The 25,065-nt window shown below is 50.9% G+C and overlaps 2 protein-coding genes across 2 annotated transcripts in view; one reads left to right on the plus strand and one right to left on the minus strand.

The window, feature by feature from the left end:
* On the plus strand, positions 1 to 9,788 carry SLC51B (solute carrier family 51 subunit beta). The gene is made up of 4 exons (XM_032250973.1): positions 1 to 479; positions 5,136 to 5,346; positions 7,664 to 7,754; positions 9,395 to 9,788. The coding sequence occupies exons 2-4, from the start codon at positions 5,250 to 5,252 to the stop codon at positions 9,585 to 9,587; spliced, it is 381 nt and encodes a 126-aa protein (XP_032106864.1). The 5' UTR covers positions 1 to 479; positions 5,136 to 5,249; the 3' UTR covers positions 9,588 to 9,788.
* Positions 9,747 to 25,065, minus strand: part of RASL12 (RAS like family 12) — a 22,220-nt gene continuing 6,901 nt past the window's right edge. Inside the window, exons 2-5 of the mRNA XM_032250972.1 lie at positions 23,997 to 24,053; positions 15,882 to 15,955; positions 14,964 to 15,154; positions 9,747 to 11,669 (exon numbers count right to left, since the gene is read on the minus strand). Coding sequence (XP_032106863.1) covers positions 11,294 to 11,669; positions 14,964 to 15,154; positions 15,882 to 15,955; positions 23,997 to 24,053 — 698 coding nt within the window. The 3' untranslated portion in view covers positions 9,747 to 11,293. The remainder of the gene's footprint in view (positions 11,670 to 14,963; positions 15,155 to 15,881; positions 15,956 to 23,996; positions 24,054 to 25,065) is intronic.

The following is a 25,065-nucleotide window of genomic DNA, read 5'->3' on the forward strand; positions in this document are numbered from 1 at the left end:
GCTCCATGGTTAAATATTGATGATATTGGGAAATAGAGACCTGGAGTGGGCACACCACATGTCCCCCTGAAGTGATAGAACCCACAGACCACAGGTTCTCTGCAGCCCATTCTCCTGCCCGTCCAGAGGATCTGGATTTTTCTCTTTGCTTGAAGCCAACACATAAAAAGGAAAGCAAAGGGCTCGTGGTACTTTCAGATTGTGAAAGTCAGGTGGCGCTTGTTTGCACTCTGAGGCCGCTCACTCAAGAGGTCAGTCACCCCGGAGTGGTAGAGAAGGCTCCAGGCCTGGGCGTGTGCTACGGGCAGAGCTACCAGATGAGCCCAGCTGCTGCAGGCTCTCCCAGCTGTGACTGCCTGAGAGAGCTCAAGTACAAAAACCATCCTGTTCTCCCATAAAGAGGAAGAAGAGGAAGGTACAGAAATTGTTGCTGCTCCCAACAGCAGATCAAGGCAGTCCCCAGGAACTCAGGATCCAGGGTGAGTGTCCTCATCTTGCCTTGGGGATGGGTGGCCCAGGTCTTTGGCAGAAATCACAGTCCAGTGGCAGATGGTTAAACCCTGTTTAAAATGCAGGGGTCTCCCAGAGGGGCCCAATGAGTCAAGACAAGTAAATGCAGTATGACATCCTAAATGAGATCCTGGGACAAGAAAAGAACATTAAAGGCAGAACTAATGAAATGCAAATAAGGCATAAAGTTAATTTACTCATGCAAGTGACAATATGATGCTCACCCTAGAAGCAAACTGGATATGTGCTTTCATAGAAGTATGTCTTTGGCCAGGCCTGGTGGCTCATGCCTGCTGTAATCCCAGCACTTTGCGAGGCTGAGGTGGGTGGATCACTTGAGGTCAGGTGTTTGAGACCAGCCTGGCCAACGTGGTGAAATCCCATCTCCACGAAAAGTACAAAATTGGCCCAATGCAGTGGTTCATGCCTGTAATCCCAGCACTTTGGAAGGTTGAGGCAGGTGGATCACCTCAGATCAGGAGTTCGAGACCAGCCTGGCCAATGTGGTAAAACCCTGTCTCTTCTAAAAATACAAAAATTAGCGGGGCATGGTGGCAGGCACCTGTAATCCCAGCTACTCAGGAGGCTGAGGCAGGAGAATCACTTGAACTCGGGAGGTGGAGGTTGCAGTGAGCCAAGATCATGACATTACATTCCAGCCTGGGCGACAAGAGTGAAACTCTGTCTCTAAAAATAAATAAATAAATAAATAATAAAAATTAAAAAATTAGCTGGGCATGGTGCCTGTAATCCTAGCTACTTGGCAGACTGACACAGGAGAATCACTTGGGCCCGGGAGGCGGAGGTTGCAGTGAGCTGAAATTGCTCCACTGCACTCCAGCCTGGGCAAAAAGAGTGAAACTCTGTCTCACCAGAAAAAAAAAAAAAAAAAAAAAGTGTGTTGTTTCTGTGGCATCTAACATAGTCGGGGAGGGCTGACTCTCGGTTCTGGACTTGTATCCAGTTTGTCATTTTGGTTTTTTGTTGGTCGGTATATGTTTATTGTAACAATATCAAACACATTTTAGACATACTGTGGCCAGGTCAGTGGCTCATGCCTGTAACCCCAGCATTCTGGGAGGCCAAGGTGGGCAGATCGCTTGAACTCAGACGTTCAAGGCCAGCCTGGGCAACATGGTGAAACTCTGTCTCTACAAAAAATACAAAAGTTAGCTGGGTGTGATGGCACATGCCTATAGTCCCAGCTGCTCAGGAGGCCAAAGTGGGAAGATTGCTTGTGTCCAGAAGGTGGAGGTTACAGTTAGCTGAGATGCTGCCATGGCACTCCAGCTTGGGCGACAGAGACAGACTCTGTCTCAAAAAAAAAGAAAAAGAAAAAACCCACAAAACACCACTCCACTGTGGACAGTAGCTTCCTTGCATCTTTGTACCCTGATCTGATTAGTTCCATTAATTAAATATCCAAACTTGGAATTGTCTCAAAAGATATAAGTACAATATATACATACATTTAAAGATGCATTCAAAGGCTGGGCACGGTGGGTCACGCCTGTAATCCCAGCACTTTGGGAGGCCGAGGCGGGTGGATCACCTGAGGTCAGGAGTTTGAGACCAACCTGGCCAACATGATAAAATGCTGACTCTACTAAAAATACAAAAACTAGCCAGGTGTGGTGGCACATGCCTGTAGTCCCACTTACTTGGGAGGCTAAGGCAGGAGAATCTTTTGAACCTGGGAGGCGGAGGTTGTAGTGAGCCAAGGTCACAGCATTGCACTCCAGCCTGGGCAACGAGAATGAAACTTCATCTCAAAAAAAAAAAGCATACAAATTGACAAAATATACATTAAAAATATACAGATAAATATACATACACATTGAAAAATGTAACTGCATGTATTGTTCTCATGAAGGCAGTGTGTGCTCATAAGAAACCACACAGCATATACGGGGTCAACATGAATGTCCTGTGTGTCTAGGCCTCTTCCCACACCCTAGAGGAAGACTGTTTGGTTTCTCAACCTCTACACTTTTCTCTGTGAGTTCAAGCGGTCTGCATATGAGACGGGGGCCTGTGGCTGATGTTACTAATCAATCCAGGCGCGCTTACATCTGAGGCTGGATGGAATGTCACAGTCCTTCTTGGACGGTGCTCTGGACAGTCAGTTGGAGCTAGAACACAGATCACATCCGCTAGCCATTCCTGCAACTATGTCTTTCCCCTATTTTAGATAGGTAGATAGGTAGGTAGGTAGGTAGGTAGGTATGTAGGTAGGTAGGTATGTAGGTAGGCAGGTAGGTATGTAGGTAGGTAGGTAGGTAGGTATGTAGGTAGGTAGGTAGGTAGGTAGGTATGTAGGTAGGTAGGTAGGTATGTAGGTAGGTAGGTAGGTAGGTAGGTAGGTAGGTAGGTAGGTAGGTAGGTAGGTAGGTAGGTAGGTATGTAGGTAGGTATGTAGGTAGGTAGGTATGTAGGTAGGTAGGTAGGTAGGTAGGTAGGTAGGTATGTAGGTAGGTAGGTAGGTAGGTATGTAGGTAGGTAGGTAGGTAGGTAGGTAGGTATGTAGGTAGGTAGGTAGGTAGGTAGGTATGTAGGTAGGTAGGTAGGTAGGTATGTAGATAGGTAGGTATGTAGGTAGGTAGGTAGATAGACAGACTCTCCCTCACACAAGGAAGTAGGCAGTGTGCATGTGAGTCCTTGAAAGTCTAAGAAAGCATGGTGGCTCACGCCTGTATTCCTGGCACTTTGGGAAGCTGAGGTGAGTGGATCACCTGATGTCACCAGTTTAAGACTAGCCTGGGGGGCCGGGCGTGGTGGCTCATGCCTGTAATCCCAGCACTTTGGGAGGCCGAGGCGGGTGGATCACGAGGTCAAGAGATCGAGACCATCCTGGTCAACATGGTGAAACCCCGTCTCTACTAAAAATACAAAAAATTCAGCTGGGTATGGTGGCACATGCCTGTAATCCCAGCTACTCAGGAGGCTGAGGCAGGAGAATTGCCTGAACCCAGGAGGCGGAGGTTGCGGTGAGCCGAGACCGCGCCATTGCACTCCTGGGTAACAAGAGAGAAACTCCGTCTCAAAAAAAAAAAAAAAGACTAGCCTGGGAAACATGGTGAAACTCCATCTCTACTAAAAATACAAAAATTAACCAGGTGTGGTGGCACAAACCTGTAGTCTCAGCTACTCCTTGAACCAAGGAGGTGGAGATTGAAGTGAACCAAGATCACACCACTCTGCACTCCAGCCTGACTGACAGAGCAAGACTCTGTGTCAAAAAAAAAAAAAAAAAGTCGGCCGGGCGCAGTGGCTCATGCCTGTAATCCCAGCACTTTGAGAGGCCGAGGCGGGCAGATCACAAGGTCAGGAGTTCGAGACCAGCCAGGCCAATATGGTGAAACCCCATCTCTACTAAACATACAAAGATTAGCTGGGCATGGTGGCATGTGCCTGTAGTCCCAGCTACTCAGGAGGCTGAGACAGAAGACTTGCTTGAACCAGGGAGGTGGAGGTTGCAGTGAGCAGAGATCATGCCACTGTACTCCAGCCTGGGCGAGACAGCAAGACTCCGTCTCAAAAAAAAAAAAAAAAAAAAAAAAGTCTAAGGAAGGTATTTTTTTCTCCCTGACTTCTGTCTCTACCTTGACACATGAATGATCATTAACATATGAAAAGGTTAAGTCAGTATTCTATTTGTGTCAAAATATTTTCCTTTGCAATTTGTTGATATGCCTTTTTAGTTTTCTCAGATCATTTAGCTGGAGGAAACTCTGATGTCAAGCTGTCTTTTGTTGACACTCCAATTTTGTCTGGCTGTTTGCCATCCAGTTGCTTTTGAATGCCCCTGGCTAAGCATCCAAAGGCTATCTGGGGCTGTGATTGTTGGACAGACAACTGACTGTCCAGAGCACTGTCCAAGAAGGGTTGTGACATTCCGTCCAGTCTCAGACGTAAGGGTGCCTGGATTGATGAGTCCTGAGGCAATGTCAGAGTGTGAGGCGACCTGAGAATGCTGCGATCCTTCCTTTACACTTTTTTTCTTGGTGTCCTGTGGCATGTTTTGTAATTGATCTGTTCAAAATCCTTCTCATCTTATTTTAGTTACGTTTATCTCCATTCCTGCTCTCTTCCTCCTCCTCCCCAAGAGACATCTTAATGTGTTTAATGTGCGTCCTTTAAAAAAATGTATTATTGGGCCAGGCATGGTGGCTCACCTGTAATCCCAGCTCTTTGGGAGGCTGAGGCGAGAGGATCACCTGAGGTCAGGAGTTCAAGACCAGCCTGGTCAACATGGCAAAACCCTGTCTCTACTAAAAATATAAATAATTAGCTGGGCATGGTGGCGCGCACCTGTAATCCCAGCTACTCAGGAGGCTGAGGCACAAGAATTTCTTGAACTCAGGAGGTGGAGGTTGTGGTGAGACAAACTTGCACCATTGCACTCCAGCCTGGGCAACAGACCAAGACTCTCAAAAAACAAACAAACAGAAAAAACAATTTGAGTCACTGAAACTTCTATAGTCTCTGCCCGTCCAGGATCCACGTGCTCCTGGGTCGGGTCGTTTGGGTCCCATAACTTTGGGCCAGAGGAGATCCGAGTTTGGGCACAGAGGGAGACCAAACTCAGGGGGGATATCCGGTCATGCTCTCTGCTTTGTTTCCAGGGGTCTTCAAGGCTTCCCTGCCCAGGGGCCAGAACCAGAAGGCCAGGAGAGCTGCTGGGGCTAAGGGGCCTAAGGACCTCTTTGCCAGCGGCTCAGACCACCAGGGGCAGGGGCATGGAGCACAGTCAGGGGGCTCCTGGAGCCCCAGCCGGTACTGTGGTGCCCCAGGAGCTGCTGGAAGAGATGCTTTGGTTTTTTCGTGTGGAAGATGGTAAGTGGTGAAAGATTAATGGCAGGGGTCGGGTGTGCCCCTCAACACAGAGCAGAGTTTGGTCGAAGCCCTTGACACTGCGGTCCCCTCCAGGTCAGGCAGCAGGACAGGAACTCAGTCTGGGGTGTCTCAGTACCCAGAGGGGTCTGGCTGGACCCCCACTTCTCCTTTTCTGCAGGTGTAGTCACTCATTTATGCAGCCCTCCAACCATCACAACATTTATTAAGCTCCTACTGTGTACCAGACACTATTGTCAGCACTGGGGCGACAATAGTGAATAAAACACAAAAATCTCTGCCTTCATGGAACGTACATTCTAGTGGGGATTAAAAATAAACAACTAAGGCCGGGCGCGGTGGCTCAAGCCTGTAATCCCAGCACTTTGGGAGGCCGAGGCGGGTGGATCACGAGGTCAAGAGATCGAGACCATCCTGGTCAACATGGTGAAACCCCGTCTCTACTAAAAATACAAAAATCAGCTGGGCATGGTGGCGCGTGCCTGTAATCCCAGCTACTCGGGAGGCTGAGGCAGGAGAATTGCCTGAACCCAGGAGGCGGAGGTTGCAGTGAGCTGAGATTGCGCCACTGCACTCCAGCCTGGCACCTGGCGACGGAGCGAGACTCTGTTTAAAAATAAATAAATAAAATAAAAAATGAAAAATAAACCACTAAAATGCATAGTGCATTGGTGATGAGTAATAAAAAGAAAAATTAAACAGAGAAAGAGAGTAGGAAGCACCCAGCAAGGGTAGTAATGTGGTCAAGGAAGGCCTCACTAAAAAGGTGACATTTTTATCATCAGCAAGGTGACTGTCAGGAAGCTGAGGAATTAGCTATGCAGATTAATTGGGGGAGGAGCATTCCTGGAGGGAGGACAGCAAATGCAAATGCTCTGGGGCTGGACCCTGCTTCATTTTGGCACAGCATGAAGAAATCTTGAATATCCACATTCAGTTTAGCCACTTTATGTATTTGCTGTGGGCAGCTGCCATTCCTTCTACCCCTCTCCCTGCCTTCTTTCTTTCCTTTTTTTTTCTTTTGTCTTTTTTTGGAGGCAGAGTCACTCTGCTCCCAGGCTGGAGTGCAGTGGTGTGATTTCGGCTCACTGCAAGCTCTGCCTCCTGGATTCAAGTGATTCTCATGCCTCAGCCTCCCAAGCAGCTGAGATGACAGGGGTACACTGCCACATCCAGCTAATTTTTGTATTTTTATTATTTTTTAATTTTTATTTTATTATTATTTTTTGAGACAGAGTCTCGTTCAGGCTGGAGTGTGGTGGCACGATCTCAGCTCACTGCAACCTCCGCCTCCCGGGTTCAAGCGATTCTCCTGCCTCAGCCTCACAAGTAGCTGGGACTACACGTGTGCGCCACCACATCCAGCTTTTTGTATTTTTAGTAGAGACGGGGTTTTACCGTTTTAGCCAGGATGGTCTCGATCTCCTGACCTCGCGATCTGTCCGCCTCAGGCTCCCAAAGTGCTGGGATTACAGGCGTTAGCCATCACACCCAGCCTCTATTTTTGTATTTTTTTTTTTTTTTTTTTTTGAGACGGAGTTTCACTCATGTTACCCAGGCTGGAGTGCAATGGCGCGATCTCGGCTCACCGCAACCTCCGCCTCCTGGGTTCAGGCAATTCTCCTGCCTCAGCCTCCTGAGTAGCTGGGATTACAGGCACGCGCCACCATGCCCAGCTAATTTTTTGTATTTTTAGTAGAGACGGGGTTTCACCACGTTGACCAGGATGGTCTCGATCTCTTGACCTCGTGATCCACCCGCCTCGGCCTCCCAAAGTGCTGGGATTACAGGCTTGAGCCACCGCGCCCAGCTATTTTTGTATTTTTAGTAGAGATGAGGTTTCACCATGTTGGCCAGGCTGGTCTCAAACTCCTGACCTCAGGTGATCCACCTGCCTTGGCTTTCCAAAGTGCTGGGATTATAGGTGTGAGCCACTGTGCCCAGCCTTCTTTCTATTCCTTGTGCTACACAGAGGGCCAGCCCCTGGCAAAACTGAAGATTGTAAAGTTTATCTTGGCCCACCTCTCCCCTGCCCTTCCCCCCTGTTGCCCCACTATTATTTAACTGCAGTACTGTCTCCTCCATTAGATTAGGGCTTCTCTAGTGTAGACTGTGTCTTCCACCCTCCTACCTGTTAGGCTGGGAGTGCCCCAGGGCAAGCGGCTAGTCTTGATTAGGGCCTCCGCAGCAAGGGAGAGTTGATGCTGTAAGCTGGGTCTGAGCCCAGGCCCCAGCTGTTAGTGGGCTTGAGAGGTGCCTGGCTGCTCCTCAGGGCTCTGTCCTGTGTGTCCCTCCACAGCATCTCCCTGGAATCATTCCATCCTTGCCCTGGCGGCTGTGGTGGTCATGATAAGCATGGTCCTCCTGGGAAGGAGCATCCAGGCAAGCAGGTGAGGAGCTGGTCCTGGGGACATAGGGTGGTCTCTGAGGGGAATAGGCCCTGCCCTCCCAGAGGGAAATCTAGAGAGGGGTCACTTAGGGATCATGGCTGTCCACCCTCTGGGACAGCAAAATTCAGCCTTCGGGGTCCTTCAAGAACCCAAAGCTGCTAAAAAAAAAAAAGGAAAAAAAAAAAAAAACAGCAACAGGGCCGGACACGGTGGCTCACACCTGTAATTCCAGCACTTGGGAGGCCAAGGTGGACGGATCACCTGAGGTCGGGAGTCCGAGCACGGCCTGACCAAGATGGAGAAACCCTATCTCTACTAAAAACACTAAATTAGCAGGGCGTGGTGGCGCATGCCTGTAATCCCAGCTACTAGGGAGGCTGGGGCAGGAGAATCGCTTGAATCTGGGAGGTGGCGCGGTTGCGGTGAGCCAGAATCTCACCATTGCACTCCAGCCTGGTTAACAAGAGCAAAACTCCATCTCAAAACAACATCAGTCCCTGATGACCACCCCTGGCCCTGGACAGTAGGCAGCCAAGACTTGGAGGAGCGCAGCCATTCAGAAGGGGAGCTTGCCGCTCTCACCGTCAGGACACATGCACCTCAGCAAGGTCAACTCAGGGATGAGTGGCCGTCCACGGGCACAGCACACCTGTTTCCCCTCCGACCCAGCCAGAATCTCTGGGCAGACAGCTTACCACCGCTGGGTCCCTCCACTATGGCCTGGAAGTCTAGGAGTATCTTGAATAAAACCAATCTGGAGAGAGGACAGACGCGTGGGAGTCATTAGAAGGTTAAGGAAGCGGGCAGTGGGAGCCAGTGAAGGTAGCTGCGGGAGGGGAGTGATGTGTACACGATGGGGTTTTAGAAACATAGCTGGTGTTGTGCAGAGGCTGGTTTGGAGAAGGAAACACCCAGAGGCAGAGATTACTTAGAAATTTCCTGCAGTGGTGTGAGGGATGAGGTCTGTGGTGACAAGGACCTGTACAGTGTGGTTGGGTGAAAAGAACACGGGACCCAGAGTCAGGAGGCTGAAGTGCACACCCCAGTTATGTGCACCATTCGGCTCTTTTATTTATTTATTTTTGACACAGAGTCTCTGTGTCGCCCAGGCTGGAGTGCAATGGTGCAATCTCAGCTCACGGGCACCATCTTCTGCCTCCCAGGTTCAAGCCACTTTCCTGCTTCAGCCTCCCAAGTAGCTGCAATTACAGACACAACCACATCCAGCTAATTTTTGTATTTTTAGTAGAGATGGGATTTTGCCATGTTGGCCAGACTGGTCTCAAATACCTGGCCTCAAGTGATCCACCAGCCTCGGCCTCCCAAAGTGCTGGGATTACAGGCGTGAGCCACTGCCTCCAGCCTCCTTGAGCGTTTCCTCACTTGGAAGGTGTGGGGTGGCAATGATATTTGAGCTCACAGGTGACAGTAAAGATTCCTTGAGATGACACACACACAAGCATAAGCCATTTCTCTGTTGAAGGAATATCCAACATTGCTGCTTCTTCCCCCAGCCCCCACACCGTAGCTCCCAAACTGCATATAGGATTTTCCCCTGAGACTCTTTAAGGCATTTGGGAGACCCAGTCCTGCCCCAACCACTCAGCCTCCCTGGTTAATACTGTTCTCTGTCCCCCTAGAAGTCAAAAGATGCAGTCACCAGAAAAAGAAACTCCAGAAGTCCTCCATTTGGATGAGGCCAGAACCAAGGATCACAACAGCCTAAACAACCTCAGAGAGACTCTGCTCTCAGAAAAGCCGGTGGAACTTGAGTTAAAAGAGAGAGATGTGCTGTCAGTTTTCCTTCCAGATGTACCAGAAACTGAGAGCTAGTGAGGGGTCAGAGAAGCCCCACCCTAAGCCAGGCACAGGATCTGGGCTCAGCTCAGTGGCCTGAAACCTCAGATTTTACAGCCTCTCCCAAGCAGCCTGCTTTTTTTTTTTTTTTTTTTTTAAAGCAGATACGATGAATGAACTGCAAGCAAAGTAAAATTCTGTTATTAAAAAAATCTTTTATTAAAATGCTCCTGGAAGCGAGCGGGTGGTATTACAGTTTGTTCAGAGGGTGGTGATACACACACACACACACAAGTGGCTTGGAGCAAAAGTGCAAAATCCGTATCTGGCCTGCGTGTCAGGAAGCCTGGCTAGGACTCTAAGCATGTGGTCTTGAACAGTTCACAACCCCCTCTGACCTCAGCTCCTCCATTTACAGAACGAGGCTGAAGACTGGGTCAGAGACGCTGTTTGCAATCCAACAGCAGTCTTGAGACTGCTAAGAGGGGAAGGGCAGGATTCCAGGCTCAGAATCCCCTTCCCAATCCTTCCACCCACCAGGGCCCTCTCCTTTCCCTGCTTATCTGCTAAGAATCTGTGCAACACTTCCTTTGGACTTGGTGTGTGGTAAACAAAATCAGATAACTACCACACTGCCTGCCTCGGAGGGCCTTTTCTTGCCGACGGTGGGATCCCAGAGGAGTGTCCTGATCCCACGGTATTCTGGGATATAAGCTGTGGTGACACCAGCAAATAACATACGCAAAAATTTGCTTTATTAACCCAAAATGATGTAGGTTCTAAAGTGGGCTTTGAACACTCAGACCCATTGCTGAGGGTCCTGGGTCCTGCCAAACCAGAAGACAAACAGCTTTACTGTTTTTCCATCTGCAAGGAGGCATGCCCTGTAGCCCTGGATGGGTCTGATGCTGCTGTGGGCTCCCTGGAGCCCTGGGTAACTCACTGGAGTGACGACTTTCTTCCGAAGCCTGACCATTAAACTTGAGGGAGCTGGCCCTGCGGTTCTATGGACAGAGTCCTTAACAGTGGGAAAGCATGGGGCCTCTGCTGGTGAAAGAACTCTGGAGTTCCTTACATTGGACAGCCCCCTCCCTTTTACCCTCATTGAGAGGCCAAGTGCTGGAAATACCCCTTCCTGGGACCTCTTTGCCCCGCCCAGGCGGCCCATTGGATTATTTTAACTAGACTTTCCTTGGATAAACTGTGGAATTTGTAGCCTGGGCCTTCTGTGAAGTCAGCAGACGACAGCAGGGCCTGGCTCTGCCTCTGACGCTGCAGCCGCCCTGCCTGTCCCGTCCACCAGGTGGCACAGGGACCCCAGAGCGGTCATTCTGCAGGCCGTTCTCAGGCCTGACATTGACAGAGCTGTCCACCCAGACCTTCCACGGAGGGCCACAGCTGGCCCATCTGCAGCTGCAGCAGGAAAGGCTGATGGCAGCAGGATGGACACTGCAATTTCTTCCTACTTAAGGCTGACCCCAGGTCTCTGGGTTGTCGCAGTGGCCGTTTCCCTCCAGGGCCACAGATGTGGTGGTTACCATGAAGAGCAAGGCCTGGAGGGAACAGAGGCAGCATCCCTGCCTGCCACTCCAGCTCACACAGGGAACTGAATGTAGACACTGCTTGGTGCTGGAGGCGGGGTCTGGTGTCCACCAGAGGGAAAGGCTGGTGGTAAGAAGCCAGCCCCTGTCCTGCTGAAGTCCTGTCCAGCCACCGAGCCCAGAGTTCCTGCGGAGGGGCCCTCAGAAGATCTTGAAGCCCTTCAGGAGGGTCAGGGTAGGTGCCTTGCGCTTGCTCTGGGCCCGGGATGACTTCACAGTGACCAGCTTGGCCTGGGCCACGGTGGGCATCTCCTTCAGGCTGACAGTGGAGAGCGTGTTGAAGGTGCAGCTGGCCAGCCCATGGCGGGCGGTGAGCGGGGCCTGGTGGGGCAGGGCCCTATCCTCAGAGATGAAGAGGGGCCGGGTCAGGGGGCTCTTCTCCAGCTCCCGCCGTGCCTCTCGCACTGCCTCGTGGAAGACGTGCTGCACGTGCTCAAAGTCCAGACAGGCGGAGACCTCGAAAAACAGGCACCCAAACCTGCCTGCCAAGGCCACACCCTCTGCCTTGGTGACTTGCCTGGTGAGGAAGCAGGGTGAGGCAGGGAGTTAGGAGCAGGCTGTGCCAAGTTGGGCAGACCAGCTCCTATACCCAGTGCCCCACGGACTAGCTGGGTGGTCTGAGATCATCTTCATCTCTCTGAGTCTCCGTGTTCTCATCAGTACAATGGGTTACTGACCTCTGCCTCTCAGGGTTGTTAGGATTACAAAAGACAATTTGTACCTGGCACAGATTCAGTGCTCAATAAATGGTGGCTGATGTCGCCCAAGCCAGAATTTCAGGATGAGGATGAGGGTAAGAAGCTGTTCCAAATTGCCCGTGCTAGACCCTGCCTGTGGCTGGAGGAAGCAGGCCATTCCCAGCTCCATCTCTTCTCTACCCCAACATGGGTCCCTGGGGCAGGAAACAGGCCACCCACAGCTCTGGCTTGTGGGATCAGCTCTAGAGAGAGGCGGTCATTTGCACTGAAGGGTTAGGCCACAGAGGTGATTCCAGAAGCCTGCGGTTGGCAGAGTTCTCAGGGCTCCTGGGGTGTTCTCAGGGCAGGAGTGAGCAGGGGTGAAAACATTTCATGGTGAGGAGGGCAAAAGGAGAGAGGGGGCAACACCTATTCCAATTTGGTTCAACACCACCTCCCGTGAGGGGAGGATCGAGTATCTGAAACTCGGGAAGGTCCTGGAGGCTTCTGGACTGAAAGCCGTGGGACTTGAAGTGGCAGGAAAAAGAAGGCTGGCCCTCAGGTAGGTCAGATGTCTAGAAGAGGGAAGAGACGGGGGTCCCTGAGGTCTTGGGGCTGAGATTCCACTGACGGGATCTTTCTGACCTATGGCTGAGCAGACACTGCCCATTCCCAAGGATGATGGCACAGCCGCCAGATGAGAGGAGGCACTCGAGTGGGCCATGGTGGGGAAAGTTTCTGAGCCAAGGCTGACCTGGCAGGAGCAGGGTCTGAGAATGGGCTAGCTGCCCAGGGTGCCACTCCATCGGTGGGGGGAGTCTCAGAGACAGAGAGAGAGAATGACTGGGACTAAGAGTCAGAGGCATCGAATCCACGCTCCACCCGGGACTGGTGTTCTGTCGGAAAGCTCACCACTTCCTAAGGAACCCTTCTGGGAAGAATACTTGCTATTGTTTACTTTTATGATGAGCTTGAATCTGCAGCTTGAAGAATGAATTCTCACAAACACAAACCCTGTGTTTGCATGCACGTGTGTGAGTGTGTGACGGAGGCGCAGGACATTGTCCTTTGTCTTATTTTGTTATATCCTAGTGAAAATTTTATCAGTGGCTTGGGAAGCACCACCCTAACCCACATTTTACCCTTTTAGCTGTGAGACAGTCATGGGAGACAGGGACCAATGCTCAGCAAAAAGTTAGATTTCCTGTGCTTCCCGGAATCCTAATCTACTGAACTCGGGACTTGGTCAAAGAATGAAATCGGGATACGTTGTCATAAGTTGGGGTTTTTTTTGTTGTTTTTTGAGACGGAGTCTTGTTCTGTCACCGAGGCTGGAGTACAGTGGCACGATCTCGGCTCACTGCAACCTCTGCCTGCTGGGTTTAAGCAATTCTCTGCCTCAGCCTCCCAAGTAGCTGGGATTACAGGTGCCCGCCACTACGCCCGGCTAATTTTTGTATATTAGTAGAGATGGGGTTTCACCATCTTGGCCAGGCTGGTCTTGAACTCCTGACCTCGTGATCCACCCACCTTGACCTCCCAAAGTGCTAGGATTACAGACATGAGCCGCCGTGCCTGGTCGTCCTAAGTTGTTTTCAGGGAACGGGTGGGATCAGCTTCATTTGAGCATGTATTCTTTGTTATTTGCTCCCAAACTATTTTAGACAATCCCTTTGGCAAAGATTGGGGTCAAAAAAGTGATCCGTAATTTTTTTCCCTGTACTAAAAACTGGTCACAATCCTGTGATTCCTCAAAGGCTACCTTCAACAGCTTTCAGGTCACACGACTTCTCTCATTCCCTGAGACACAATTTGCCTGGGTCTGAGGGCTTGGCCACCTTCGAAGGCCTCTTACCAAAGTCCCCCTTCACGATCCCACACCTCTCTTTTTCCCATGGCCCATCTGACCCCTTTGAAACAAAGGGTCCCCTACTTGCTAACACCAGTCAATGTGCCCCTGGGGCCTCGGGAAGCAAGACTGACCAGCGAGAGCAGGGAGGGATGCGTGGCTGATGGAAGGGGCTACCTCTTGCAGGTAGACCGGCCACATAGAACCAAGGTCAGTGTTGGAGAAATCCAGCGGCATTACTCATCAATTACAAGCATCGCAGAGTCAAACGCCTCAGGGCCAGGCAGGCAACTTGAACGTGTGGAGAGGGTGGAGGTAAAGCACAGGGAGTGTCGCAGCCTCCGGTAGGCTGGAGAAAGTATGTCCCACCTCAAAGCATTCCAGTTCTAGGTCTTGTAAAACACTGTGCCAGCCAAGCAAAATACCACTGCAGTGTTCTTCAGTCATGCGCCCTCTGGCCCAGTCTATGACCTCTGATTCGAGTCCAACCCTTTTTAAGAGAACCTGCCCTCAGCCCAGCCAACAGTGGGAGTGAGCCTGGGGGGCTGGGGCTGGGTGAGGCGAGAGCCAGCTGGACCAGAGCAAGACACCTGACCAAGGAGCCAACCAGAGCCTCTCTCCTTAAAATTGGAATTGGGCGCCAGACCAGTCAGCTGCTGGGAGTGGGGCCAGAAGGTCATACAGACTCAGGCAAGAAGGGTGAGTCCAAGAGAGCCCAGAGACCCAAGAGGGTGGAAGGAGTGGACTCTGACTTTCAGGGTACAGCCCCTGTGTGACCCAGAAACCTTTCCTTTCAAGTCCTTGGCTGCCTGGAAGACCAACATCTACCACATCCTTACAACATAATCCCTTCGGCCAGGCACGGTGGCTCAGGCCTGTAATCCCAGCACTTTGGAAGGCCGAAGCAGGCGGATCATCTGAGGTCAGAAGTTCAAAACCAGCCTAGCCAACATGGCGAAACCCTGTCTCTACTAAAAATAAAAAAAATTATCCAGGTGTGGTGGCAGGCGCCTGTAATCCTAGCTACTGGAGAGGCTGAGGCAGGGGAATCACTTGAACCCGGCAGGCAGAGGTTATAGTGAGCTTAAGACGGTGCCATTGCACTCCAGCCTGAGCAACAGTGAGACTCAGTCTCAGAAAACAAACCAACGAACGTATAATCCCTACTATCTCAATTCAAAGGGATGACTGTTCTTAGCAGCCCACCGATCCCTAAAGATGCCACCTGCCCTTACAAGCGAAGAAAGCTAGCTCCAGAGACAAGGGCCAAGCAGCCCGTGCTCACCTGTACGGGGCCATGTCCAGCTTGTTGCCCAGCAGCAGGGCAGGGAAGCTGCGCTGTGTCTCCTTCGCGTGCAAGGCAAGCAGCTCCAGGTAGCTGCTGCTGCCCTCGAAGCTCTGACGGCTGTCGACGCTGTACACCACCAGGAAGGCGTGGGCCCAGTTCAGGTAGCGCTCACAGTTCCTGGGGGTGTCCTGGGGTGAAGGAGAGAATCCCCGCCAGGGGCAGAGGAGGTTAGGGTAAAGGCCTTCACCTGAGCCACCCAATCCCACCTCCCCACTCCCCGCGTCTCTGTATATTGTTCCTCAGCACAGCCCTTTCAAAGGGGCACTTGACTGTGGATTTGGCTTGGTGTGAAAGGAGACATTGTCTCATGAACCTCCCTCCCACCATCCAGCCAGAGACTGGGAGACCTTGCCCCCTTGGACACAGAGCCAAAGACTCTGGCATGGACCCTACAGAGACCTGGCTGTCCCTGGGCACCACTGGTTTTGGGTCAAGTTCATGCTGCCCCTTTGGGTTCTGAGAGTAACTGGCATCCAGCCTTGGCAGGGCGTAGCGAGGACATGGGGGGAGATTTGCGTGTGGGAGGGACCTGGGCTGAGGGGCTCTCACCAGGAGCGTCTGTGTAACCAGGTCTGCTCCTGCCTCCTCATGTGCACTAGCACAGTGCCCCATAGCACAGGATCTCAGCGCAGATGCCAGCAACCATCAGGTCTCTCCAGGCCCTGTCCCATCCTTCTCATTTGGTAAAGGAAGGATTCAGGGCCAAAGAGGTCAAGTGCCTCATTCAGGGTTACACAGCAAACTTGAGCTAAAAAGGCATCTAAATGCCCATCTGAGGACACATACTCTGGGCCAGGACTTCTCAGGAGGCGACACTGATTTGTAGCAGTGCCTAGGTGATGGGGGTAATGTTACCAGGTCTGCAGTGTCCATGACCCTCAGGTGGACGGGCTGGTGGTCCACAGTCTCCTCGGAGCTGTAGGTGTCCTCTACAACACAGACGGTCAGCTGGGTCAGACACGGTGCTTTGGATCTAAGTTTGAGCTTCCCTCTGTGCTAGACCCTTGTGGGGCCTTGGGGACCTTAGGAGCTGCTCTGGGGCTGGGACCACTGGAAAGTCCTTGGTTCTCACCCACATGGAAGCTACAAGCAGAACCTCCCATCAAGGAGTTGCTGCTCCACCTGCAGTGCTCAGCATCAGTGGTCACTCACAGACCACGCCTCGGAGGCGGAACTGTGTTCTGGGCCCAAACACAAAACCAGCAGGATGGAGTCAAGTGTGTGGCCCCAGGACCCTGTTAGCAGCACAGGCTGGCTCAGGAGCTGCACTGCCAGTCCCTCCATCCCAGAGCCCCAAGCTTTCCTACCCTCTTCCCCTCCGACCATCCTCCTGCCCCCAGTGGGAGAAGAGACAAGGAAAAAGAGAAGTACACAATACGATGGGGTGTGGCAGTCAGACCCCACTTAGAAACTTCGAGAAGGGCCGGGCGCAGTGGCTGACCCCTGTAATCCCAGCACTTTGGGAGGCTGAGGTGGGTAGATCACCTGAGGTCAGGAGTTCAAGACCAGCTTGGCCAACATGGAGAAACCCCCCGACTACAACAATAAAAAATGCATCTGGGCATGATGGTGGGCGCCTGTAATCCCAGCTACCTGGGAGACTGAGGCAAGAGAATCGCTTGAGCCCAGGAGGCGAAGGCTGCAGTGAGCTGCACTCCAGCCTGGGCGACAGAATGAGACGCTGTCTCAAAAAAAAAAAAAAAGTTCGGAGAAGGTTTTACAAATGATCCTTGTCACTTGTCAACATGACAGCAGGGGAGTCTAGTGTAGTCAAAAGTTTTCAGTTGGAGAACGTGGAACTAAACCCAATGTCAGCTACTTTTTAGCTGTGTGACTTGGCCAAATAACTTCAGCTCTCTGAGGCTGTTTCCTCATTTTAAAATGAGAATACTATGATAATATTGCTGACAGTTTCCAAGCCTTTCCTCCTGTCTCTGGCGCTGTGTGAAGTGCTTGACGTGAGCTCATTTAACAGTCCCATCTCAATTAAAGACTCAAACATAAGACCTAACACCATAAAAACCCTAGAAGAAAATCTAGGCAAAACCATTCAGGACATAGGCCTAGGCAAGGACTTCATGACCAAAACACCAAAAGCATCAGCAACAAAAGCCAAAATAGACAAATGGGACCTAATCAAACTCCACAGCTTCTGCACAGCAAAAGAAACAGTCATTGGAGTGAATTGGCAACCAACAGATTGGGAAAAAATTTTTGCAATCTACCCATCTGACAAAGGGCTGATATCCAGAATTTACAAAGAACTAAAACAGATTTACAAGAAAAAAACTAACAAGCCCATTCAAAAGTGGACAAAGGATATGAACAGAGACTTTACAAAAGAAGACATACAGGAGGCCAACAAACATATGAAAAAATGCTCATCATCACTGGTCATCAGAGAAATGCAAATCAAAACAACACTGAGATACCATCTCACGCCAGTTAGAATGGCGATCATTAAAAAATCTGGAGACAACAGATGCTGGAGAGGATGTGGAGAAATAGGAACACTTTTACACTGTTGGTGGGAGTGTAAATTAGTTCAACCATTGTGGAAGACAGTGTGGCGATTCCTCAAGGACCTAGAAATAGAAATTCCATTTGACCCAGCAATCCCATGACTGGGTATGTATCCAAAAGATTACAAATCGTTCTACTATAAGGACACATGCACATGAATGTCATTGCAGCACAGTTTACAATAGCAAAGACTTGGAACCAACCCAAATGCCCATCGATGATAGACTGGACAGGGAAAATGTGGCACATATACACCATGGAATACTATGCAGCCATCAAAAATGATGACTTTGTGTCCTTTGTAGGGACATGGATGAACGTGGAAACCATCATTCTCAGCAAACTGACACAAGAACAGAAAATCAAACATCGCATGTTCTCACTCATAGGTAGGTGTTGAACAATGAGAACACATGGACCCAGGGAGGGGAGCATCACACACTGTCTAGGGGGGAACTAGGGGAGGGACAGCAGGGGGTGGGGAGTTGGGGAGAGATAGCATGGGGAGAAATGCCAGATATAGGTGATGGGGAGGAAGACAGCACATCACACTGCCATGTGTGTACCTCTGCAACAATCTTGCATGTTCTTCACATGTACCCCAACCTAAAATGCAATAAAAAAAAAAAGTCCCATCTCCCAGGGCTCTGTAAGGACTGGATGGGCCCCCCTGGGCCTGGGGCCTGGCTCCCCGTACATGCCTGGTGAGGGCAGTGGGAACCATGGTGTTCCAAAGTTAATTGGGCAGAATCACATTCCCAGGGTTTTTTTTTTTTTTTTTTACTTTTTATTTTCAAACAACTTCAGACTGACATAGAAGTTGTAAAACAGTACAGAGTTCCTGTGTACTCTTCACTCAGCTTACCCCAATGTCATCACCTAACACAACCACAGCCCAAGGACCACAAAGAAACTTACATTGATACAGTTCTATGAACCAAACTAGTGACCTTATTTGAATTTCTTGAGCTGTTACCTTTTTATATATATCGTTCTCATGATCTCAAATCTGAGAAAGCAGCAGTGGCCAGGCATGCAGAGGACCTCGTGGCCATGTTGGCAGTCATTCTCCCCACCCCAACCTGCCTGTGTCATTGGCCCACATGGGTAAGTTCACTTGGTTATCACCTTTCCCTAGGTGTCCCCTGCCCTAGTGACCCTAAAGAAGACCCCCTTAGGAGAGCTGGGATGCTCTCTACCCTCCTGGCAGCATCCACTGTGAGAGGGCATGCCCCCAACCCTGGCTGAATTTACAGTCAAACACTTCTCTCTGAGGGCCACTGGCAGCCAAGCTGGCCTGGACACACTCCAGGTCCCCTAGCATCCAGCATGAATCACAGACAGCTTCTTGTCCCCAGCCTGCTTTGGGGACTTGGATAAATAGCTGCTCTTATGCAAAGACAAAAAAAAAAAATGTAATGGAAACTATGTCCCAAATGTTTAACTGTATTTGGTCCACGAAGAGCTGCCCCTAGAGGCTTAGACATCTCTTTCAGATCTGTCTTTATTTTCCAGTCAAAGATGTCAGATGCACCCCTTTTAAGGGTTCCTCCCAATGGGCTCAGTGTCCTGCCCACCCCAGTGAAAGGCGCCAGCCGCACCTTGGCCTCCTGCTGACAACATGACAGCCTTTCAAGGTTGCTGTTAGCGCCACTGTAGAGAGATGACGAGGTGAAGGCCCAGAGAAGGGATCTCACCCAAGGCCACACAGCAGAAGGAACTTGAACTTGCCTAAGGCCCAATCAGCAGAAGGAACTTGAACTCAGGGCTTCTAGGCTGGGACCCCCTCACCCCCTGACTGCTCAGTGAATCAGCCCACCCTCCAGCTCTGTCTGGGCAGGGCCCAAGGGAAGACCAGAATTGCCCAGTCCAGCAGGGACGTGGAACATGGCTGCGTGGGCTGGAAGAAGCCTCGGAGCTCATGCTGCCCAGCTCCCTTTACAAAAGAGGTGACCAGCCTCAGGGGCTAGGGCAGGAGTGAGGGCTCCTTTCAGTCACAGTGATGTCCAGTCCAGTCACCAAGTCCCTGCCTCAGGATACTCTGCTGTCCTTAAATATATGGTCTTCCCAATACCTGGTTCTAATTACTATTCCATGGACTTTTGTGCTGAGAAAAGAGTCATTTCCCAAAGCTGTTTTCCTCTCATTTACAGTAATAATAATTTTTTTTTTTGAGACAGAGTCTTGCTCTGTCACCCAGGCTGGAGTGCAATGGCACGATCTCGGCTCACTACAACCTCTGCCTCCTGGGTTCAAGTGATTCTCCTGCTTCAACCTCCTGAGTTGCTGGGATTACAGGCATGCACCACCATGCCCAGCTAAATTTTTTTTTTTTTTTTGTATTTTTAGTACAGACAGGGTTTCACCAGGTTGGCCAGTCTGGTCTCGAACTCCTGACCTCAGAATATCCACCCACCTCAACCTCCCAAACTGCTGGGATTACAGGCAGGACCCTCCACACCCAGCCCAGTAATGATAATAATTTTAAAGGTACCACAAAAGCTCACGTCAGAGGGTATGCAGGGAGCTGCCTCAGAAATGGTGCCTATGCCCTCACTGGAGCAGAAGGAGGGCACGAGAAGCGAGAAGCTGACGTTCTCCCGGGGCTGAGTCAGATGAGGCACCCCTGGCCCTTATGGGAGAGGAGAATATTCTCCTGCAGACCCCTGACCATTCCTGCGGGGCTCAGCCCAGGCAGAGCCCTTCCAGAGACACGGAATCTCTCAGCTCCTACCAGCCACACCCCAGAACACCGCACAACTCTTACACAGCCAGAGCGCAGGCAGGCCATTAGTGCCATCTTCCAGACAGGGAAACCGAGGCTCAGAGGGCCCTGTGCCACACAGACCTCTGGCTCCAGGCTCTCTCTGACATGAGGCTGCTCCTAGCGGAGAGCCACACCTCATCTTCCTTTGTGCCTCCATAATCTTAGGCAAATCATTGGGCCCTCTCCTCCTCCATTTCTCCACCTATAAAATGGGGATCATAATGGGAGCTCTTCTTTAAAGGGTAATCCTAAAACCAGAATTTACCGCCACAGTTAACCCTCGTCTACACTGAGCCTAGTACCGTGCTACCTGCTGGAAACGGGAATGAGTCTCCACCCTCAAGGCTCACCAAATGAGCTCAGGCTCTCAGAAGACCTAGGAAGAGCGTAGAGAGTTGTTTTACCAGGACTGCTGATGGCTACCCACCCCCTCCCCCCCAGAGTGTTGGGACCTTTATCCACAGAAGGAAACATTCTCGTCCCAGTCTCTGCTGCTGGAACCAACAATGGGACAGTGGCCGGAATCTTTAGACTCTTCTCAGCAGAACCTTTGAGGAGTGGCCCCAGCCTCCCAGAGAGCCTGGGGGGAATGTCTGCTTGGCTCTCTGACTCGCCGGCTGTCAGTATAGCAGGAGAGGCCACAGGCTGAAGGGACTGACCACTGTGGGGCTGCCTGCTTCCCAGACAGTCTGACCACGCATTCCACTACCAGTGAGAACTCCAAAATTACTCAATCAGGAGGCTCAAACCACCACTGTAATAGGCTCATCCAGTGGGACCCCATGACAGTATGAATTGGAGGGCAGGGAGGAAGAGAGACCAGAGGTGAGTTGCCAGGAAAAATACGAGATGCCCAGTTAAATCTGTCAAACAAAAAGGAATAATTTTTAGTGTACACATGACCCATGCAATATTTGAATCAGGCCGAATATGTCTTTTGAGGCCCCGTCCTTGGGAATCCCCTTTGTCCTTTCCCAGACACTGTGTCTGTTTGTGTGCCTTTCCTTCCCGCCCTCCCACCTCACCTCTGCCCTCAGTTTCTCCGCCCCATCTCTATTCCATGCCCTGGCCTCTCCCAACACCTCCCCGGCCAGCACATCACTGTGCTGTGTGTCCTCCTCTCTCCGGAGCTGACCTCTGCTAATCAAAGGGGCTCCTCTGGGTGACCTTGGCCCAGTGTCCTCAGCTCCTTGGACCTGTTTCCTTCACAGTAGCACTGAAGGGCTGTGGCAAGGCACCAAGGGTCAAGCAGAGCTTTGAAAAACAAACCCCTTAGGGACTGTCACCATGTCACCTGCCCTGCATCCCTGACTTACCCATGGGAATCCCTTTGCTCTCTCTGACACAGAGGGGGGTTCTGTTTAAAATCTGGAAGCAGCAGCAGGGCATGGTGGCTTATGCCTATAATCCCAGCACTTTGGGAGGCTGAGGTGGGTGGATCACCTGATGCCAGGAGTTTGAGACCAGCCTGGTCAACGTGGTGAAACCCCATCTCTTAAAGAAAAATAAAATAAAATAAAATTTGGAAGAAGAGCTTCTGCTACCTAAGGAAAAGCTTTTCTCTTTCTTTTTTTTTTTTTTTTTTTTTTTGAGACGGAGTTTCTCTCTTGTTACCCAGGCTGGAGTGCAATGGCGCGATCTCGGCTCACCGCAACCTCCGCCTCCGGGGTTCAGGCAATTCTCCTGCCTCAGCCTCCTGAGTAGCTGGGATTACAGGCACGCGCCACCATGCCCAGCTAATGTTTTGTATTTTTAGTAGTGACGGGGTTTCACCGTGTTGACCAGGATGGTCTCGATCTCTTGACCTCGTGATCCACCCGCCTCGGCCTCCCAAAGTGCTGGGATTACAGGCTTGAGCCACCGCGCCCGGCCCGGAAAAGCTTTTTTCAAACTAAATAGCCCTGATGTCTCTGCCTGCTCCAACGCTGGGATTTGGTGCTGGACTCCAGCCTGAACTAAGGGGCTGGGCACCACTGGGGTAAGGAGCTCTCCCCTCCAGGTGTGGCAGCAGCACTGCATCACTGGCCTGCTGCAGGCAGTGCAGGGGCTTCCACTTGTGTCACAGAGCCCTGGGCTTCTTTGGGGGGCTCTCAGCCATCCTATGAATGCTTTATTTGATTTTTATGAATGAGGAAAATAATCCAAGACTGCTGCACCCATTTTCAAAAGGCTAAGACTGGCCAGGCGCGGTGGCTCACGTCTGTAATCCCAGCAGTTTGGGAGGCTGAGGTGGGCGGATCACGAGGTCAAGAGATCAAGACCATCCTGGCCAACATGGTGAATCCCGTCTCTACTAAAAACGCAAAAGTTAGCCAGGCGGGTGGCACCCGCCTGTAGTCCCAGCTACTTGGGAGGCTGAGGCAGAAAAATCGCTTGAACCTGGGAGGTGGAGGTTGCAGCCAGCGGAGTTCGCACCACTGCACTCCAGCCTGGCAACAAAGCGAGATGCCATCTCAAACCCAAAGAACAAAACACATGGCTAAGATCACCCAGACACCTTATTGCTCTCAGTGAAGAGTTTACAACAGATAAATGTTATACATTGAGCTTTAAGCTACATTTATACTGACAAAATCCTGCTTTGATTTGTTCTAGAAGGGAATCTAAGCCACTGTGTACAGGAAGCCATTTGAGGAGGAAGGAAAAGCAAAAATGCACTGAGTGCCTGATGCGGGCCAAGTGCTAGGCTGGAGCAATAATGTGTGTTATTGCTTTAATCCTCACGGCAATTCTCTGAGATAGGTATTTTTAACGCCCCTTTTACAGACCAGAAAACAGTAGCTCAGAGAGGTTAGCTGACTGGCTCAAGTTGCCAATAAGGGGCCGAGCCAGGGAGGATTGAAACCCAGCTCTGACTGACACCGAAACACTCCTTTCTCCAATATACCATGACGCAGCAATAAAAACGAGAGTTGTTTTCTCATACGGTTAAAAAACTGGTTCAGAAGCCAGCTGCACTACAGAATTTCTCAAACGTCTTGCCCGGATTTTCTGGAAGAGAACACTGAGTGACCGTCTTGAAGAATAACACCTATTTGTTTCTTGATTTTTCTCTTTTTTTTTTTTTTTTTGAGATGGAATCTCGCTGTTGCCCAGGCTGGAGTGCAGTGGTGCAATCTCGGCTCACTGCAACCCTTTGCCTCCCAGGTTCAAGCGATTCTCCTGCCTTAGCCTCCGTAGAAGCTGGGATTACAGGCGCATGCCACTATGCCCAGCTAACTTGTATTTTTAGTAGAGACGGGGTGTCTCCATGTTGGCCAGGCTGGTCATTAACTCCTGACATCAGGTGATCCACCTGCCTCAGCCTCCCAAAGTCCGGAGGTTACAGGCTGAGCCACCATATCCGGCCCAAGAATAGTGCTTGTTTGGATGTGGATGTCCTGGTATGTTTATTTTCATTTTCTTAAGTTTCATCACACCTCATATTTTAGGGTAAATCAGCCTCTCTTAGTTATGTGAACTGGGCCAACGCCCCCCCACCCCGATCGTCTGGGGTGGGCTGTGGAAGGGGTCTTTCTGACACTTAAAACATCTTCCCCCATGGGCTGAGTCACGCTGGCAGCTTCTTCCTTCTGTCCCCAGACATGCAGTCCTGGTCAGCACCCACCCACGGGGTAGGTCCCAGGGGGCACTCCAGGTGGGGTGCAGGTAGAAGGAGGTAGGGAGGAGTAGTTTCTTACCCAAGTTGGGGTCGTATTCGCTGATAAACCTCTTGGTCAGAAACTTCACAGTCAGGGCTGCAAGAAGCAGAAAGAGGTTGGCTCTGTCTCTCCTGCTGTGTCTAGCTGCTGGCCCCTTGTTTTAGGGAGGCCTTATCTAACCTCTGTGATCCCCACCTGACACCAATCTCAGCTCTCCCAGAGAACAAAGCTAGGGAACTGAGGAATTAGTTTGAGAGGCTCAGAAGAAACCAGAAATAGGGGGAGAGCCAAGTGCCTCTAATTGCACCCTGAAAATTTCTTTCAATGGCAAGGAAAGCAATGAGAGGCGAGCCTAAGGGGTGTCTGTGAAGGTATGAACTCAGCGGTCAGGACACAAGCAAACATTACCCTAGGGTCAGCCTGGCGAAACCCCAACTGAAGGGAGGTGTCGCCCACCCCAGACAAATCACAAAGATTCTGAAGTGTGGGGCTATTTATTCCAGACTTTGGCTACAAGCCAAAAACACAGGATGAGCAGAGTTGATCGGGGTTGATCCTTGGGTAGGGTATAAATCCCCAAGCGGCTGGGATTTCCAGGTGAGGTCTGTGTCCCAAAGAAACACACTCTGGTCCTGGTCCCCCATATCACAAGTCTTGGCTCTCTCTGGGGCCTCCACAGCCAACACAGGTATCTCCGCAAAATGTAAAACTCAAGAATTAAGCTCTCTTTGGTTCAGAGCGTAGCCACGTAATGCAAGGACCAACCAACTACTGTATTGAACCCTCAAAAAGTAATGTTCACTACTGCTTGTTTGGGTGAGAGGGAGGGAGGGAAAAGAAAGAAAGAGAGAAGGGAGGGAGGGAGGGAGGGAAAGGAAGGGAGGAAAGAGAGAGGCAGAAAGAGAGAGAGAAAGAAAAGAGTCCCTTTGGAGCCAGAAAGAAAGAAGGAAGGAGGGAGGGAAAGATGAAGGGAAGGGGAAGGGAAGGGAGGGAAAGGAAAGAGAGGAGAGGGAGATAGGGGAGGGGAGTGGGGGAAGGGAAAGAGGAGGGGAGGGGGGAAGGGAAGGGAAAGAGGAGGGGAGGGGGGAAAGGAAGGGAAAGAGGAGGG

This window comes from Sapajus apella, unplaced genomic scaffold, assembly GCF_009761245.1.
Source record: "Sapajus apella isolate SASKATOON/1434 unplaced genomic scaffold, GSC_monkey_1.0 scaffold74, whole genome shotgun sequence".
Taxonomy (NCBI): Eukaryota; Metazoa; Chordata; class Mammalia; order Primates; family Cebidae; genus Sapajus; species Sapajus apella.

What these genes read in the sequence shown, in the direction of transcription:
- SLC51B (XM_032250973.1), top strand. Translation starts at nt 5,250, where the DNA reads ATGGAGCACAGTCAGGGGGCTCCTGGAGCCCCAGCCGGTACTGTGGTG. An exon ending in GTTTTTTCGTGTGGAAGATG is followed by an intron (nt 5,347 to 7,663) that starts GTAAGTGGTGAA and finishes GTCCCTCCACAG; the next exon opens with CATCTCCCTGGAATCATTCC. An exon ending in AGGAGCATCCAGGCAAGCAG is followed by an intron (nt 7,755 to 9,394) that starts GTGAGGAGCTGG and finishes CTGTCCCCCTAG; the next exon opens with AAGTCAAAAGATGCAGTCAC.